The sequence below is a fragment of the Babesia bigemina genome, assembly GCF_000981445.1.
Source record: "Babesia bigemina genome assembly Bbig001, chromosome : I".
Classification (NCBI taxonomy): Eukaryota; Apicomplexa; class Aconoidasida; order Piroplasmida; family Babesiidae; genus Babesia; species Babesia bigemina.
Window position 1 is genome coordinate 267,871 of NC_027216.1, and position 19,010 is coordinate 286,880.

The window sequence follows — 19,010 nt, forward strand, 5'->3', positions numbered from 1 at the left end:
ATTTCCAAACTTCATAAGAGCGCTACAAACAAGTCCTTGGCCCTTTTACTGAGCATCAGCAGTCGCATACGGGTGCTGAGTCGTCACAGCGGCGGTCGGTACACATCTCCTGCCAAGTACCGCAGACCGGCCGATAAATAACGAAATTTATCCACGTGTTACACCGATATCGAAATGTGCGACGTGGACGCGGTGTTCGCGCAGTTCGATTCCCGATGCTACATTCCCCATTTGTCGGCGGCGAAATCGAGCAGATAATACGCGTCGCCACCAACCGTGCGTTTCGTGAGACTGCAAAGGCGATTTTTGTCACGCGACAACCGTCATTTGGAACGTGGCGGAAGGCGGAATCGCCGCATTTTCGTGCGTACGCGCGCGAGGAGTGGTCGTACCCGCAGATCACCCATATGACGCCAAACATGGCCTATCGCATCGTCGCCAGCCTCTCGAGGCCGGTGAGACCCACCTTTGCCGTGGCTAGGAGCGATTTTTTGCGCAACAACGCCCGGGGCTATGTCCACTTTTCGCGTACGCAGACGCATGACTTCGAGCTCCCGATAGACACCATGCCGAAGGATATAGACGCCCTCATGAAGACGGACCCGAAGATGATGGACTACTTCGGTAGCTACTGGTACTGGAGGATCAGGGGCGAGTCGACGCTGATGGACGCCGACTCGCTGCCGAAGAAGTCGTACAAGCAGCTGGCCGTCGACCTCGGCATGCAGGTCGTCAACGAGCCCTCGGAGCACATGCTGGGCCTCCTGGAGCTCTACGAGTACCTGAAGACCTCCCCCTTCGTCGGCCCGTTCGGCACAATAAAGAACCCCGTGCTGGTGCCCAGCGTGCTCACCGAAAGGTAGGTGTAGTTCACCTTTTGCCGTCGTGGTTGCAAAAGCTTAGTCGCTTATGTGAACTTTTATCGTACGTGCCGTTGTTATACGCGAGAGCGTGAGTGGGCGGAACTAATGGTGATACAGGGTTGTTGGCTGCACTGGTGGCGCCGGCGAGCACGAGCACGTGCCGCTGTGGTTCCGCTGCCGCGAGGGCTTCCTGTACCGTTGCGGAGAGTGCGACCAGATTTTCATGCTGGTCAGAGTGCTGTACTCACTGCCCGATGGAGAGGACCCCTTCCCGGTTGACCCGGACATCGACGACGTGTTCAACAAGGACGTGCTGGCCAAGGGTCACCTCAAGTGGAACTCCGGAGAGTACCTGCGGTGGCCCGTGGGCAACGCCACCTACAAGCAGCTGTTCTTACAGGGTACGTCCGCCACAAACGAAACTCATGGCGCTCAGGCAAATGGGGGAATCCAGTGCCCGAAATCACCGCGTCTAAAGACGCGGACGCTGACCCTAACCGGCTGTCCGAATTCAGGCCTCAGTAATGTGTTGTGTAACTTACTGATACTAATACACACCTCTGCGGCGTACGAGCGTATGCCTGTCAGGCGTTCGCTTGCTGCGAGCGGTGTCTCAGGGGGCGGCGTTTGCGGGGCTGCCCGCCTACTGCCAAGAATGGCGCCCACCTGACAAAACCAATAAACGTGCACACCCTAGAATCTCGAAAAATACGTTCATTGTGGAGGCGGCAAGATGTCGATCTTCCATTACATAACGGAGCAGCCGGCCGACGGCAACTTCGGCATGGCCGCGCTCGCCAAGGCCGATACACATCCGAGTAAGATTGACCTATGTCTGGGAGCCTACCGAGATGAGGAAGGTCGCCCTCAGCTTTTCCAGTAGGCTTGCACATCTGAACCGATAACACATCGCAGGGCTGTTCGCACTGCGAAACGCCAGATTCTCGAGGACGAGAAGGAGTTTGAGGAGTACCTGCCTTTAAACGGTCACCAGAAGTTTGCCGATGCGGCCCGTGACATCCTTTTCAAGGGCGATATGGGCAGCGAGGCTTATGAGGAGCTGTGCCAGCGCATCGTTGCGTTCCACACCGGATCCGCTACCAACGCTATCTATTCCGCTTTGCTGCTGGTGAAGGAATTCGTGCCCTACGCCAAGGTGAGTAACTTTCGCATCGTCTTTCGAATGACCCCTGATTCCCGTTGCCGTTACGTCGCTGCTTTAAAACCCTTTTTATTGTGCTGTATGTGACAGTTTAAGACACTAATGCGCATCATGCTTGCGTAGTGGGTGGTTATTGCGCTGTTAAGTGTTTCATTGGCCATGCTACGTGGTATTGAGCTACTTGGTATCAACCAGCGCTCGGATAATGTTGGCACCAACTTGATCAGTGATTGCGCTATTTCGCATTGACAATTGGATTCGTTGTCAAATACCCTGCAGAAAGCTTACGCAAGCAAACCGTGCTGGAACAACTACGAGAGGCTTGTCACCACTGCCGGCCTGGAGTACGATGAGTACCCGTACTTCAGCTCCGTGGAGAAGGGCGTGGACTTTGACGAGATGGTAGCCGCGTTCAAGTCGTACGAGAAGGGCTCCGTCGTCATCCTGCAGGCGTGCTGCCACAACCCCACTGGCTTCGACCTCACCCGCGACCAGTGGTCGCAGATCAGGGACATCGTTCTGGAGCGCGGCCTCATACCGCTGCTGGACATCGCCTACCAGGGTTTCGGCACTGGCGACCTCGACAAGGACGCGTTTGCGGTGCGCATGTTCGCCGATAAGGAGATGGACATGTTCGTCGCGCAGTCCTTCTCCAAGAACATGAGCGTGTACTCCGCCAGGATCGGCATCATGCACTGCGTAAGTTACCGCCGACTTAAAACTCGCCCACATTTATCCCGCAGCTGTTCAAGAAAGACTACATACCGAAGAGGAACGTGCTGATTTCGAACCTGGGACTCGTCGGCAGGGGCAGATTCGGATCCCCTACCAGGCACGGCGCTGAGGTCGCGTACAGGGTCATGTCAGACCCGACGCTGAAGGCAATGTGGGTTAAGGAGCTGCAGGCCGTGGCTACGAGGCTCAACGGGCTGCGCGTCTTCCTACGGGCGAAATTGGAGGAGAAGAAAGTGCCGGGCAAGTGGAATCACGTGACTACGCAAACTGGCATGTTTGTCTACCTCGGCATCTCCCCTCAGGCCGTTGAGCGGCTGCGCACGGAGTTCCACATTTACATGATGGCGGACGCCCGGGTGTCCATCGCCGGCCTCAACCAGGCCAACATGGACTACTTCGTCGACGCACTACACACTGTACTGACCACGTAACTATGGCATAAAATAATGTCGTTTAAGAACATCCTCAAGCGGGAGCACTGGAAAATACTGAAACGGCAGCTGTGTGAGCAGTTTCGCGAGCACTCCCGCGACACGGAGGCTACCGTGGCCGCGCACACCTGGCCCCGGTTCGTTCAGAAGGAGCACCTCCTGGCCAGCAAGCTCGTGCCGGCGATCATCACCGCGCACGGCCCGCCGCGCAAAATATGCATAAAGGTCAGCGACATCTTCCGGCTGGCCTTTGACGAGGAGCACGGCCACCTCAGCCACCTCTTCAGTGGAAGGCTGTACAACCTGCAGATCGGCGATGCCGTGGAGCGCTGCGTGGTGACGCACGTGCACGCCGACCCGATTGAGAAGGTGCTGTACTTCGTGAAGTTCAGCCGCCACGTGGAAGGCTGCATATCCGAGGTCGACATCCCATGCACGGTGGTCGGGCTGTTGGCATCCCCGGCTTACCTCAAAGGTGAGCGTTCATTTCGTGCCGCGACGTTAATGAACCCGTTGCTTGTTGCCTAATCGTGCCGTGATGAAATCTGCTGCTTGCCTCGTAATCGTGCCGTGATGAAATCTGCTGCTTGCCTCGTAATCGTGCCGTGATGAAATCTGTTGGTTGCCTCGTAATCGTTCCGTGAGGAAGCCCGTTGCTTACCTCGTAATTGTGCCGTGAGGAAGCCCGTTGGTTGCCGCGTAATCGTGCTGCGGTGTATTTATACTGCTGGTGGTACCAAAGGGGGCTGCATGACCCGAGGCTGTGCAAGGCATTGGTCGTGCCTGTTTCATTAGCGGGCGCACATCGTTTGCAGGGTACCACGTGCAGCTGATGATGCCCACCATCAAGTGTGAGGTGGCGGGTAAAACGGTGCCACCGCCGTTCCTCATCGACGTGTCGAAGCTAGACTTCAGGGAGCCGTTTAACTCGATCATGCTCAAGGATATCGCACACCTGCTTCCGGAGGACGAAAGCGTCTTGTTCCACCGGTCGTACAACCCCGACACGCAGGAGGTCGTCTGCACGTACCAGGCGGGCTCGCTGCCGGAGGAGCCGCTGCCGCCGGACTACGTCGACCCCAACTTCCTAAACAAGAAGGGCAGGCGCATCCACCTAACGTACAAGGGCTTCTTCCCGAAACAGTAACGCCGCAAGGCGCCACCTAACCTTATAATGCAAGTTTATCACGCCGACGTGGAAAGCGATGTCCGGTCTGGCTGTGAAGTTGGCTGCGGCGTGGACGTGTCTGTATCTGAGGTCAGGCCAACGCCGATCCCAGCATGACGGGCACACCCTTCGCCATTGCAAAAGGCCACCCAACACCACACATAGTCTATTCTGATGCACTGAGTAAATCAAAGGTATGAAATGGACCAGTTGGAACCAGTGAATTACTCTCAGCAGTCTCTCACAGCTAGGGCACTATGGTACGCCGCTTGGCGCCTGTAGAGGGTGCTTAAATTTCTTTGGAGGAACAGTGCGTGATGGTCACAACCGTCTTGGTCTTGCCGCTAGCGGTACCCTGAGCCTCAAGCTCCTGCAGCACGGGCCAGCCCTCGATGAGCTTTCCGAAGACCACGTGCCTGCCGTCGAGCCACGGGGTCTTGACGGTGGTGATGAAGAACTGGGAACCGTTGGAGTTGGGTCCGGCGTTGGCCATGGACAGCACACCGGGTCCCTCGTGCTTCAACTTGAAGGTCTCGTCAGCGAACCTGTCGCCGTAGATGCTGATGGTGCCGGTTCCGTTGCCGTTGACAATGTCACCACCCTGCGAAACAGTTAGCGCCAAGTTGCGGAAATGACGACGGCGAGATCACACAAACACGGGATACTACACAAAGCAGGATTCTCAACGACAGTGCTGTCTAACGAAAAACGGGCGCCACTCGCCCACGGTGTTCTCTCAGAGGTACAACACCCCTATCAGAAAACGGACACAGCAGCGTTGAGAAGTCGAATCCACATGTTTCGCATTGAAGCTCGCCCACATACCTGAATCATGAAGTTCGGGATGATCCTGTGAAGCACGGTTCCCTCGTACTTGTACGTGCGGCCGTCGATGTCGCGCCCGTTGCAGAAAGCAAGGAAGTTAGCCACTGTCTTGGGCGCAACGTCGGCGCGCATACCGATGATGATGTCGCCAATTTCTTCACCGTCCTTGGCGAAGCTCATCTTGACGGCGTGCGTGTAGAGCGCCTGGGATCCGCTGGCGTCAGCATCAGCGGCTCCGCAGAAGGCAGTCATCAGACTGAAAATTGCGCAAAAAGCAGTGACTCCGAAGAACGACTTCATCTTGACGAAAGTTAATAGTGATGTGTGCCGCTGCTAGCTGACACCACCCGTATGACCGGAGACAGTCCCGACACCCGCACCACCTCAGAAAATTCGCGCTGCAGCGATTTCACAGTCGCGATCTAGCGTGCAGCAGCGCAGTGAAGCGGGGCCTGGAGGGAAAACCCGGGATCCCTCGATTGCGCTGTGTGTGTAACTTGCAAAAATTTGGCCCTAAATTGCGGGCCTGCTAAGCGTCACGAAAACACGGACGCGGTCTGCTAGCCGTGGAGTGCCGCGTCGATCTAGGCTCAGCGAGCAACATGCTGAGACAGTCATGGAATCACCATTATCAGCGCGGCCTGTCTATTTCAGTTACCGCCAACTCTACCCACTGCACACACAAATAGAGCGCCCTTCCGCATTAAACGCGTGAGGTGGCGCGCATACCGCTGGCTGATCTGCGCCGGTCATAAGCTAACCGTGCTACAGCGCTCACCACGCGGCTCATCGGCCCCTGACTCACGTGCTACACACGCGGTTAAAACGTGACGGCATAGATAGATTTGCCGTATTCCACCACGTTGGCAGCGCTGTATTTGGCGCTGACACCAGCTGCGATCTGAGAGATAAAGAGCCGCGGTGCCCCCACCGCGCAGGCGGCCGGCCGTCACTCGCGCGTTAGACACTCGGTGTTCGCACACGACTGGCCTATACTGTTCCTTGCTGCCGCACGCATTTCAACTTGTACTAATAACTACGGCTACGATGGCGACGGGAATGAATCCGCAGTACAACGAGGTCGGCCTCCAGTTCGTCCGGATGTACTACCAGCTCATGGAAACTGACAGGTGAGTGGCGCCCAGCGCGGCGACAGCGCGCTCGCCAACGCCCTAACCTCCTCGCAGGAAGAGCCTCGCCAACTTCTACAACGAGCAGAGCATGATGACCTTCGAGAACTCCAGCCACTGCGGCCGCGACCAGATCATGGAGAAGCTGCTGAACAACCCGAGCTCCAAGTACTCCATCCTCACCTGCGACTGCCAGCCCTCGCCCAACAACGGAGTCATCGCATTCACCATGGGCGACGTCTCGCTCGACAACAGCCCGCCCATGAAATTCGCGCATGTCGTCCAGCTCTTCCCCAACGGCAACAGCTACTTCGTGCTCAACGACGTGTTCAGGCTGTGCATCGGCTGATTGCGTGGAGCGCCGCCGGCTGCCGGCGTGCTGCACTGCGCTCAACATGAACCATGCCTGTTTGCGCGTCGGATAACAATCACCGTACACATTGATACAAAAATGAATAAGCTGTATATACGAAGGCACTGATGATGTTTTTGGTGTTATCGTGGCGGCGTTCTGCATTTATGCTGATGTGTACGCCCGGCCTGGGTCGCCGGCGGTTACCGACCTTGTCTCCGGTCACCGTTGAGTTGTTAGACTGGCACCTGTATGTGCGTTGTGCGCCCAATCGAACGGACCCATGAGTGGCAAGGGTAAGACGATGTGTATGGTATGGGGACCTACGCCCAGGCGACTGCGCAATGTCGCCCAAGCGCTGGCCCCGGAACGCCCACACATCGCGCAGACAGTCCCTGTTTGTGGTGAACATGAGCACAAGGGCTGTTACACCCGACTTTAGTACGCAAGAGCGACGCCGGCAACTTTACTGACCCGAGCGTGCCGAAACACTGGAAGGCGTAACGCGTATTAGACAATAGCCGTCCGGAAGAATGAGGCTGCCAACCTGCATTAAGGTTGTATTCGCGGCGTGCGCTGGCATTCTGAGCCGCGCAGCGCTCGCCCATGCGCAGGGATCGGAGCATCTTACGGCCAGGGAGGCGTTGAAGAGAGTAGACACCGCGGACAACGGCGGTAAAGCGAGCAGTGAGTTCAAAGTGCCATGAGGAATACACTTTTCGCAGCTGAGGTCGTCTTCGAGGTCGCCATCTCGCCCAGTACGTGCACACCCTAGGTAGACACATACACACACAGGGGATGACAAGTCACAGCCGCTGCCGTTCTGCGCCACGTTGGTCACCACGCTGTGGTTCACTGACAATGAGATCAACCAAGCGTCGAATGCCGCTGCGCTTTTCGACATCCTGAGGGCCAAATTCGCCGCCAGGGCGCGGTCAGCGGAGCTTGAGCAGCGGTTCGGGTTGCTGAAGCGCCTGTCTGCTGTGGCGTACCTCACGTCGATGGGAAAACTGCAGATCGTTGAGAACAACGTGCAGAACGAGACCAGGAACGTGCGCTTCGCGACGGAGCTGGTGTCGCCCTTGGCCGACAAGTCTGCGTGGGAGAAGCTCACCTCGTACACAACTGAGCTTTCGATGTCCGTCGCCGACGGCGAGTGCCCGGTTACCTCTGAGGGCGAGTACGCGGATATTTTGAACGACCAGGATCCGACCGAGTTCCGATGGATTGCCTTCGGCACTGGAGCACCCGGCGCGACGCCACAGGCGCAGCAGGTAAAACAGGAACCCGAACGATCTGACTCCCAACAGGGCGACGCCGAGCCAGCTGGAAACAGCAGCATGAGCGACGGCATGCGAATTAGAACTGACGATGAAGCCATTGCAGCCTCTAGGAAACGGTACGGCATAATCAAGGAGGATTACGTGAAGCTGAGCCCTGAGGAGGAAACGAGGTACATGGACCTCTTCGAGGGCTCCGACAGGCAGGATCACGGTGCCGAGAGCATGACGGCCATCAAGGTCACCATCAAGACCAAGGTGCTGCCGATCAGCGTGGTGCTCACCAGCCACTACTACGTCATGCACTCGACGGTGCTGCTGACGGCGCGGGAGTTCAAGCCCTGCGAGGACAAGGAATACGTTAAATGCCTAAAGACTGTGAGGGACAAGCTCTTCGATAGGTACGAGAACGAGGCGTCCAGGAAGTTCGCCAGGGGACGTTTCATTTCCCTGCTGCAGTCGCTGCTGCTGCAGTACGACCTGTACGTGATGCCAATGCAGCCGGACGCCAGGGGCGTGCCCGAGCTCGTCGTGTTCGTAACGGTGTACACCACCACGTTCGCCAACTTGAGTGCGTGGGAGCGGCTGTTTGGCGAGGCTCACTCGTCGGACGGCAAGGTCGACCTCGACCTGCAAATCTCGCCTGCGGCTGTCGTTAAACCCGATGATGCGTTGTGGATAAACCTCCAGAAGGGCTACCCGGCGCCCAAATACGAAAAGCTGTTCATGGAGGAAAACCCGCAGCTCAAGCTGGGCGGTCAGCATGTCAGGTCGAAGCAAGATATCATGGAGGAGGACATCAAGCGGCAGATGGCCGAGCTGAAGAAAAAACGAGAGGACCTGCTGTACAAGTTCGCCGGAAATGAGGAGGATGAAGCAAGCAACGAAACCATAGAGCCCAAGAAGGAGCCGGTGCACCATGAAGATGCTCAGCCTGCAGAGGGCGCCGCCAAGACCGAGTCTGAAAATCCTGCGACGGCCCCGACCACGGAGGGACCGTACGGTGCAGCAGGCCAGGGGGGCGCCGGATCCACGTATGGTCAGTACGGTGCAGCAGTCCAGGGGGGCGCCGGATCCACGTATGGTCAGTACGGTGCAGTAAACCGTGGAGCTGCTCCATACGCGCAGGATGAGAACCAGGCGGGACCAGCTCATGAGAGCGTAGTACCCACCGAAGGTGAGCACAAATTGGATGCTGAACGCAAGTTGGAAGGTGAAAACCATGATGCCGCTCACTCCACCTATGGTCAATACGGTACACAAGGCAACGAGGGCGTAGTACCCACCGAAGGCGAACACAAGTTGGATGCTGAACACAAGTTGGAAGGTGAAAACCATGATGCCGCTCACTCCACCTATGGTCAATACGGTACACAAGGCCACGAGAGTGCAGCACCTACTGAGGGCGAACACAAATTGGATGCTGAACACAAGTTGGAAGGTGAAAACCATGATGCCACTCACGCTCCCTATGGTCAATACGGTTCAACACATCATGGCAGCGAAACTTCTGCGCCGACTCAGAGTGTTGAGGACGAAATCAAGCCGGAGAATGCTGAACAAACGTATTCCGCAGCTAGCGGCGAGCATAAGCCCGAGGAGTTGCATGGTGAGGGCGCCGCGGCAACTGCAGGCTCCGATGCCCAGGTCACTGGCTACGGCAACCCGGAGAACGCAAACATGGGTCCGGGAAGCAACGCATTTAACGATTTCACGCACCGTTATACGGTGGATGAAGGCGAAAATGGCGGCCAGAACCAGGTGGTGCACAACATCCAGTACACTGAAAGCACGCCTCTCAAGCCATCCGCGCCTCCCAAGCCTGAAACCAAGGAGGACATGCGCAAGGTCGTCTCCGCTTACGAGAGCGCGCTCATGCACGTCCCCAAGGAGATCCACGGCTACCAGCTGGCGTACAAGGACATCGAGAACTACCCCGAGCTGCAGAAGACGTGGAAAACCGGGCTGACTACCATGGGCCTCATGAAGGAGGAGGACGAACTGGCCCCGTTCCTCGAGAAGCACAACTTCACCTACGACCAGCTGAAGGACCTGTTCAACTTCACCTACGGTGTCATCGCCGTCAACATGTACGAGGAGGCGAGGGACTTCTACGAAAGCGCCAGAATCCCGAAGGAGTCCGTTGAGACCAGCTTGATGATGGTGCAGAACTCGTTCCGCGCCAACACCGGCACCAACATCACCAGGCTCCCGCCCGTGGTGAAGAAGATGGCGCACGCCTGCCCAGTGAGGGACATGATCATTTCGCTGTCGACGGACGACCTGATCGACCGCATGCAGCTCATGCTGGGTTCGTGGTTGGAGCCGTTCGAGACGGAGCCCGACCTGGAGAACAACTTCAACCTCGCGGCGCTGTGCTCGACGGCTGCGGTCGTCATCCAGCAGTGGCGCTACCTGCAGGTGTACCAGGGCTACAACGAGGAGGGCTCCGCGTGGGCGGTGCTGCTGCAGTCGTTCTCGAGGATGGGCCAGAGCAAGAACGAGCAGCCGGAGGTCAGGAGCCACTACAAGGAGCTGGTCAACGGCGCGGCTGCCAAGCTGTGCAGGCAGTACATCAACGAGGCTGGCTCGGTCGCCAGCACCCCGCACAAGGGCATCACGAGGAACTACGAGGCGAGGTCGCTCGTGGGCGCCGTCGGCAACATCCTGGACCAGAACATGGAGGCGAGCGTTGAGGAGGTAGTGACTTCCCTGAGCAAGTACTTCACCGCCGCGAGCCAGAGGAAGCGCCTCGGGGAGGCGCTGGGCGTCTGCATCTCACTGCAGGTGGTAAACAAGATGCACCAATGCCTGTCCGTCGAGCACTCCAACGACTACTCGCTGTACAAGCTCGACCTGATCACCCACGACGCGGGGCCCATCCTGGATCGCCTGGCCACCGCGAACATCCTGCCCGAAGGTCAGCAGAAGAACAATCTGGCGTTCGTGCACATGGCCTGCGACCCCAGGAACTCGGCTGTCCAGGAGGTCGTCGACAAGATGTTCAAGCTCCTCTCGAACGACGGCCACCCGATCATCATCGAAACGCTCGACAACAGGAACTACAAGCACCCGAAGGTCAAGGAGACTGGGGAGCTCGTGGAAGAAGAGGGCACCCCGGGCCTGTTGGATGACGACTACGTGGAGCTGGAGGACGCGGAGACGCTGTCGAAGGGCGAGGAAGGCACCGAGGCTGCGAAAGTGGAAGACAAGAAGCAGCCGACCTCGTTCCTGGAGCTGCAGCCGCGCCACCTCGTGGCGCCAGCGAGCGAGGAGGAGCAGCGGAAAATAGATATTATCAACATGCTGCGCCCGCAGGAGCTCGCCGGCACCCACGGCTGCCGGGGCCACGGTGCGGCACCCGGCGCAATGACGGTGCTCGACAAGATCATGCACAGCAACGCGCCGTACGGCGTCGTCGACCCGGCCGACCTGAGGACCATCATGTTCGACTTCAGGATGATCCCCATCGTCGACGAGGACGACCTGAAGTCGATGCTGGTGCCCCTGGTTTTCCAGAAGCGCGAGGCGGACTACCTGAAGCTGCTCAAAGCCCACGAGTACCCGATGGTGCTCGCCCGCAAGGTCGAGGAGCGGATGCGTAACGTGAGGCAGCACCTCCCGACGGAAGACCTGCTGCACCACGCGCGGGCCATCGGCAGCCTCGAGGGCAAGGACGAGGTCACCATCTCGCTGGACAAGCACACCGTCCGCAGGAACAGGGAGCTGAACGACTTCAAGCAGCTGCTGAAGGTGCTGCGCGAGCTGCCGCACGACGGGTTCTACTTCGAGCAGGCGGACGGCAAGGAGCTGCCCCTGCACTCCATCGGCGAGATCACCGCGCAGTCCCTGGAGCACCGCAGGGAGAAGCCGCACGTCATCATCATGCAGATCATCGACCCGGTGCACATCGCAGACAACGACGAATTGTACACGCACCACTGAGTGCGGCCTACGTGGAGCAGTGCTCCCACCTACCCGCCGGCACGCCAATGAGCGCCACACCTCCGCAGACGACGTCGGGCACTGCGCTGCGACGTGCGTCAACGAGGGTGCAGCGGCGCTGCCGTTACGGCGTGACTGCGCGGACGGCCACTACTGTGTAGCTGGCACGCTGTGTTAAATACAATTTGTAGTATTAACGCTACTGTTATTTTTCATCAACGCGCGTAGCAGCTGCGCGTGACATGCCTTATGAAGGCATTAGTCTCTTCTGCGGCTGTGTATTGAGCTTTCGGGAAGACCGCGGGCAGTGTACACGTTGAAACCGCGGTCACCCTCACACGCTGCTGTACCGAACGTCCAGCACCGCATCGTCGTAGATGGTTCGCAGCAGCTTAGCAAGCTCGTACGCAGCTTCTGCGGTAGACATGCACGGGGTGCTGCTGGCGATGAGGCTGCGCAGATAGCGCTTGGCCAGAGGGGAGGTGCCCAGCATGTAGTGCGACAGCGACGTCACGTAAGGGGTTGTGTACAGCGACGCGAGGGCCGCACACACCGTGCACCTGCAGACCGGCGGGGCACGCCTAACGGGCTTGGGGACGCGGACTGGCGTTGGGGCGCGCTCCTCTACCTCGGGCGACAACCAGAAAATGCGCGAGAAAAAGCGCATGAACCGCGAGCGGTACTCCACAGGGGAGACTATCGTCGGCTCCTGGCCGATTGCGATGTTGGCCAGCTTCTTCCCGATGGTCTCGATCTGCTTGTCCCACGTGTATGGGCGCAGGTAGTCGATTATCCCCAGCACCACAACCCCTTCCGCAGGGTACAGCCGCAGCAGCAGCGAGTAGTCCACAACGTCGAGCTGCGACAGGAAGGTCAGATCCCGTTGTACGAAATCCAGGATGCGCAAAAGGGACGACTCCTCCAGCCGGATGGGGCACCCATTGGTGAAGTCCTTGAAATTCTGGTCCAAAAGCACCACCTGATTTGGCACATCAGCACTCTCTTCGGACGTATTGTCGTACAATAGCGTGGGTCTGCCGGAGGCGGTAAACGCCGTCGAGGAATGCTTGTTGGGGCTGAGGTTGACGCACCGTTTGAACGAGATGCCCTTCAGGTCGAACGTCAACTTGTGCGAAAGGAGCACGTGGTCCACGTTCTGCATCACCAGGCAGCGCACGGTGTTGCCGCTGCTCCTGTAGCGGATGGAAAACAGCCCCAGCGGGATGCTCAGCAGCGTGCCTCCACCCAACACGTGTTCGAAGAAACGAGCGCCACTGTCAACGAAGAGCTGGAACTCGTATTTGTTGAGCAGTTTCAAGATGAACTTTCCGTCGTGCGACACGAACAGCGGGGCGCCACTTTTGCCGCCGGAGCACCGGAGACGCGACGAGCGGCAGAGCGACCTGGCGAAGCTCGTATCGTCGCCGCACGAAAGGTGGCGCAGGCTGTGGAAGGCCTCGGGGTAGTGCAGGGTAACGTCGCAGTTCGTGTGCGCAGACGTGAGCGTGATAAAGGTGCATCTCGAGAGGTCTTTGCCGGCTGGGACCCGGTGGCGCTCAAATGCGCCACCTACCTTGGCGGCGGGCATCGGCACGACGGGCTCCACGGCGGACGTCCCGCGAATCAAGCCCACGTAATCACCGTCTCTCGAGCTGAAGGAGCTGAGTGTGAAATACTGGCGTCCTGGAGATAGACCGATGCAGGGGGACTCTTGGAAGAAGGGTGAACACGGCGTGTAGCCACCCGGTGCAAAGGGCTCGACCGTGAATGCAGCCAGGGGCAACTCAGCATCTCCAGTTACTTGAACTCGACAGAACTCGCGATTGCATATGAAACCAACCTGCGACTCCACGTATGCCACCATGGCGTGGGTGCGGCTCCGCTGGTAGCAAGCTGACTCCAGCTGCCTGCACGTCCAATCAACTACGGTGCGGAGCACGTCTCGTTTGCTTGCCATGTTCCCTCTCAGCAGCTTTATCGCATGGTCCATTACGGGGACCTGGCCAAACACTTTCTCGTGTTTGCTCCATTGGTAGCGGGAGAGGCGATTGCTGCAGCATACGATTGGCGTGCCGTAACACGGCCTGGTGATAGGACAGAAGACCGACGCGCTATCTTTAGAAACACAAAGCAGTGGATCGTCACCTATTACCCGTAAAGACTTCCAGAAACACAACAAGTTGGCGCAACTTAGCTCCGACGCAGACCCAGCCATTGAGCACCAGGGGCTGCTTGGTAGTGATGAATGAAGGTCATCCCATCTGCGCACAACCAACGCGCCATCCATTTCAATTTCACGCAAACGTACAGCACAGTCTGCACTATTCACTAAGAAAGAAATGAGATGGGAATGGCGCTTCAGGTAACGGAGGACCAGAGAATCCATGAGCAGCCCTCCATGCCGCCGGTTGGCCTGAGCAGAGACGGCGGAGTGGGAACCCTCTACAGACACGCCGAATATATCATCCCTGTGCGGCCCACACGAGATGTTGGCCATGATGCTGTAGTTCTGGTTTTTGCAGTAGTTCAGCAGGCACTTTCCCATGCTGCACAAATTGGCCGACACGGGGCCTTGGAAATGGGAGCTGCATTGTTCAAGGTACTCTGGGGACATGATAGCCGCGGATATGACGTTGCATACGTCGCGACGCAGGTTGTGCACTATGCCGTAACTCAAACTGACCACAGAGGACATCCGCTTGGGGCACCCGATGCGCATCCGGGATAACATGTGCCACAAGGAGGAAGGCGACCCAAACCACTCGTCAGATTGGCCAACGAATCCCGCAGTTATCGAAGTATTCAGAGCGTAGTGGATAAAGTGGGGCAACGTGTAATTTCGGTTCGCATCCGTGCACGAGGTGGCCACGCCACTCCCAGAAAGAGCGTTCACCGAAGGTTCATCTGCATCTCGCATCTGCTGGTTTCCACTTGATTGAACCAGCCGTTGTGGACGTATTTGAGCACCCCAAACCGTATAAAATCCATCTTTTATATGGCGATGCGGGTCAGGAGGGTCGCCTCCATGGGTCAAACGAGCCGAAGCATACGATTGAGTCGCACCCTCACCATGCCTGACGATATGAGGTCGTGAGGGATCGGAATCACACACCTCGTGATGCACCTCATTGTGGTCATCGGTGCCCGTTGTAGAAGGTCCACCGTTCGCTTCACCGCCACTTTGACCGTTAACGCCGACACCCTTACGAGTTTCACTCTCATCATTACCTGCCGACTGTGTTCGCAGTGCACCGTTTGAACCATGAGACGATCCAGATTCGACGCTTCCAACACAATCCGTAGTTTTAAGAGCCACCACAATGGTGCCTGTGTCAATGAATCGCATGGTCTTCAACAGCGCCCAACCCGGAACCCTGGAAATCACACGCACAGTTGATCTGCAGAGCGACGTCAACGCGACGAAAAACGATCTGACAGTCATGAGGAGATGCAGCGGGTCCAAGGGGCACCATAATTGCGCAAACAGCAGGTGGGAAACGCATTGCTCATAGATGCTGCGGATACCCTCCAGGCAGTCGTCGATCGCGTCAACGGTCTTGCCTATGACTCTGTTGTAGACACTGGAAGCGCGTTCGTGCTCAGTCGTGGATAGGGCAACAGCTTGTGACGAACTATTGATGTCCGACGACTTTTGCGGTGTCAAGCTCTGCCGCAGTGCGGAGGAGAGATTGTGCAGTTTGACGCCCAAACAGCGCACAACGCCCGTGAAAATGTAGATCCAATTCAGGATCTCAATGTCAGCGATGCTTGAGAACTTGGCCTTCTGGCACCTCCCACAAAAGCCGAAGGAGCCTGCACCACCGAAGGCAGCGCCCACACCATCTAAAAGCAGGGGGTGCAAGTAAAGGCCGAAAGCGTTGCGCTCCTCGAACAACTGCATGAGATGCTGCATCGATTTCATCACGAATTCAGATGACCATTGGTTGCGGTTGTCCAGTTTCCGGCTGCTGGAGTTGCCGCCCAACTCGCATCTGCACGGCAACACGTCCTCCAGTCGTACGGTGGAGGCGCACGCAACAAAGCGAGAGCGTAGACACGCCTTGAGCATCTTAAATAGGTTTCGCAGCGCCAAGCCAAGCATCGACGAACGGTCCTTCAGATAGAGCATGTCCATCTCCTGCTCGTCGTAGGGTTCCCAGTTGAAGTCAGGCGTGGGTGGGCGTGGAGAAGCGGGGCCCCTAGGCGTATCCCGACAGACGGCATCAGAAGATTCAAAATTCGTGTCCAAATCAACATCAGAATAGTCTTCAAACACCTTTAACAGTTTGCTAGAGACCTGAAGTAAACGCCGATTGTGGAGGCTCATGCCCGCCGAGCTTAGGGGCATGAAACCCATCCCGCAATTCAAAAGCTGGGAGTCGAACCAAGCGCCGATTTGGTAGTTCGTGATGTCCTCCACTTGCATGTACAGAGTGAACCGTTCAGCCCGCAAAGAGAAATCGTGACCGCCGAACAGGTTGTGGCCACACCTCGACGTGTAACACCGGTTGTAGAGCAATAGGTGCACAAACCGGCCGAATGTTAAGTCGTTGACGGGCAGAATATCAGCCTTCCCGCATGACCGGCAATGCGTGTGGATGAAAAAGGTGCAACCGCTTTCTGCCGGTCGCAGGCCAGTATCGCGGTTGTCCACTAACACTCTAAGGCGTTTATGCTGCACTGGGGCGACAGCGTTCGACGTTTCGAGGTGCATGACATGTCTGGAAAGTTGTTCAGAGCAGCTTTCAGACGACAGGCAGTTGTCCCTACGCAGATGGCGGGCGTAGGCGAGCACGAAGTCGCTCACGAAGGACCCGGCAGTATACCTGCCGACTGGCACCGTTCTGCGGGTGACGCTGCCGCATATTTCGCTGAACTTGGTGAAGTACTCGAAGCAGTGCAAAATCGATTGCTCCTTGAGGTTACCGCCAGGGTCGCCCTGGTCCTCTACCGCAGTAGGCAGCACGAGAACCCCAAGCAGGTGCTGTGATAACCAATCTGAAAAATGGAGATGCACCTGATGACCGTTGATTCGCCTGTGACTATCCCATTTGAAAATGTCAATACGCTGTGATCCGCGCACGATGTCCCGAAAGCGCTTTGAACGGCACTTTGGGTTCCGCCGCGAATAAACCACAGACCCCGTCAGGGTGGATCTCGGCGTCGGATTGGAATCACCGGCGCTAATGACAGAGCACGGAGAACGGACATACGATAACGAGTTGCGTCTCTGCAAAGTGGGCTCTGCTCCCATGGAAATGCTGGACCTGCGTGACAGAATGCCACGGGCCGATTCGAGGTGAAAACATGTCGCGTTACCGACGTCCAAACTCCCTCCCAAGTCCTTCACGAACATGAGCTCCTCGAACACACCCTGCAGACGAAACAGCGCTGTGCTGAACAGCTCCTTTAATCGGATCGAATTGGCCCAGGTGAGGCGGGACGTGGAGTACAGGATGGTGCATCCATGGAAATTGGCGTTGACTGATATCGCTGCCACGCTTTCGCCACTTTTCTGGACGAACTGGAAGCTATCGATACGCCCCACGTGCTTCGAAATTTCGAAGCATTTGTCAAGGCTGTCAACCAAGGGCCTTGCCAGCGCCAAGGCCAGCTGGGATAGCACATCAAAATCCACGTTGCTCACACAACTGATACCCCTCATGTGGAACTTCTGGCTTATCTCTGCAGACATGGAACCGCTGCAGAGCACCAATTTAACGCCGGCGCTGCACAAGCGCTCCACCTGCACGTCAACACAGCCCAGTACCCCCCCAAAATCACGTATGTCATTGTACTCTAGCGACAAGTCGGTCACCGTTCTTGATAGCAGCGATTTCAGGAGCAATACGTCGCAACCTTCGAGGTTGCGGCACATCCTCGGGTGGGCTAGGTGGCCCCTGAAGCAGATGCCAGGGAAGACCGCGAACCCGTGACGCCCCTCGATATTGAGGGCGGTATGCAACGTCGGCGGCACTTGCAGCACCTTGACCACTTCGTCGATGTCGCGGTGGACATGTTGGAGCTTGGCCCGGAACACGCATCGTAGGAGCAGCGAAGACAGGTGGTCAAGGTAGGCACGACCCAAATGCAAACCACCATTGTCGTGCCTGAGATTGCGCTTGATGTACTTCTCAACGAGCTGTAGCAGCTCCGTATGCCAGTACGTGCACCCGTCCCCGAACACCGCACCGTGCCATGAGGTGTCTGGTTCGGAAGGGCCAGACTCGTGCTCTTCATGGTCGATGCGGCGTGGATCCGAGTCGCGACTTCTCTTACTGCCGTGTTTTAGCACGCGGTTTCTCCGCCTAGTTGCATATGCGGTAGCTTGGGGCCGAGTGGCCTTCTTTTGACACGATGGGTGATTCCGACGGCGACTACATTTCAACTGCATGCATAAACCATCCTCGAAGGCACTGACGTAACATGAATACCTCAGGCTACCTTGCATTCTCGATTAGACTCATCGTACCCCGTAGAAGCGTGCCGCGTTGCAAATGCGCTTATTACGGGTGACAAGGGAGCACTCGGCACCGACGAATCGTTCTCGGCGGTTGTCAGAAGGCACATCTGGCGCCAACCACGCACTCCTTTAACTCATACGCGCAACCATAAACACCCTGGCATTAGTATTGGCAGTACAAAAGCCGCAGAGGCGTCATTTGCGCAGGTTAAGCGCGTGGAAGACAGACGAGACACGCCGCAACTGCATGGAGTGGCCGAGGCCAATTTCGCGCCATACCGCATTTAACGGTCATTGACTGCTTAAATTGGCGAGGTGTATTAGCCGGAGCCGCTCTGTGCGGTATTGAGGGAGATTTTGAGGCGAATCGTGCTCCCCATCCACGGAAGGAGTGTCGACCAGGGTCGTGGGACATCGACAGGCCTGCCTTCGTTCGGCTTTCAGTGGAATTATGCTGCGCTATAACGACGCAATATAGAGCGCTCCTCAGAGTGTGGGAGCGGACTAGTTATCGCCATGTATGTCGACACACCAAGGAGCGCTAAAGATGTTCTGCGATTTCTGATAAAGCCGGTGAACGCACACGTGCCCCTGATGCGTGTGTGATTTTTCGCGGAGCTACTCAGGAGACGTTGGAGGTGTGTTGGTTACCGGTG

At 57.3% G+C, this 19,010-nt stretch overlaps 6 protein-coding genes across 6 annotated transcripts; 4 read left to right on the forward strand and 2 right to left on the reverse strand.

Moving 5' to 3' along the window:
• Nucleotides 1-215: 215 nt before the first annotated feature.
• BBBOND_0101040 (cytochrome c oxidase subunit Vb, putative) lies at nt 216-1,388 on the forward strand (the record flags this gene model as incomplete). Its single annotated transcript, XM_012910507.1, has 3 exons — nt 216-859; nt 981-1,264; nt 1,300-1,388. The coding sequence occupies 3 exons, from the start codon at nt 216-218 to the stop codon at nt 1,386-1,388; spliced, it is 1,017 nt and encodes a 338-aa protein (XP_012765961.1).
• A 1,818-nt stretch (nt 1,389-3,206) lies between these two features.
• Nucleotides 3,207-4,338, forward strand: BBBOND_0101050 (50S ribosomal protein L25; the record flags this gene model as incomplete). Its single annotated transcript, XM_012910508.1, has 2 exons — nt 3,207-3,666; nt 4,007-4,338. The coding sequence occupies 2 exons, from the start codon at nt 3,207-3,209 to the stop codon at nt 4,336-4,338; spliced, it is 792 nt and encodes a 263-aa protein (XP_012765962.1).
• Nucleotides 4,339-4,648: 310 nt separating this feature from the next.
• On the reverse strand, nt 4,649-5,484 carry BBBOND_0101060 (peptidyl-prolyl cis-trans isomerase, cyclophilin-type f domain containing protein, putative; the record flags this gene model as incomplete). Its single annotated transcript, XM_012910509.1, has 2 exons — nt 4,649-4,960; nt 5,185-5,484. 2 exons carry the CDS (start codon nt 5,482-5,484, stop codon nt 4,649-4,651), a joined length of 612 nt encoding a protein of 203 aa, XP_012765963.1.
• A 747-nt stretch (nt 5,485-6,231) lies between these two features.
• On the forward strand, nt 6,232-6,663 carry BBBOND_0101070 (nuclear transport factor domain containing protein, putative; the record flags this gene model as incomplete). The annotated part of the gene is made up of 2 exons (XM_012910510.1): nt 6,232-6,314; nt 6,372-6,663. 2 exons carry the CDS (start codon nt 6,232-6,234, stop codon nt 6,661-6,663), a joined length of 375 nt encoding a protein of 124 aa, XP_012765964.1.
• A 536-nt stretch (nt 6,664-7,199) lies between these two features.
• Nucleotides 7,200-11,891, forward strand: BBBOND_0101080 (hypothetical protein, conserved; the record flags this gene model as incomplete). Its single annotated transcript, XM_012910511.1, has 3 exons — nt 7,200-7,353; nt 7,392-7,424; nt 7,462-11,891. The coding sequence occupies 3 exons, from the start codon at nt 7,200-7,202 to the stop codon at nt 11,889-11,891; spliced, it is 4,617 nt and encodes a 1,538-aa protein (XP_012765965.1).
• Nucleotides 11,892-12,225: 334 nt separating this feature from the next.
• BBBOND_0101090 (phosphatidylinositol-4-phosphate 5-kinase family protein, putative) lies at nt 12,226-18,342 on the reverse strand (the record flags this gene model as incomplete). Its single annotated transcript, XM_012910512.1, has 1 exon — nt 12,226-18,342. The coding sequence occupies one exon, from the start codon at nt 18,340-18,342 to the stop codon at nt 12,226-12,228; it is 6,117 nt and encodes a 2,038-aa protein (XP_012765966.1).
• Between the last annotated feature and the right edge of the window lie 668 nt (nt 18,343-19,010).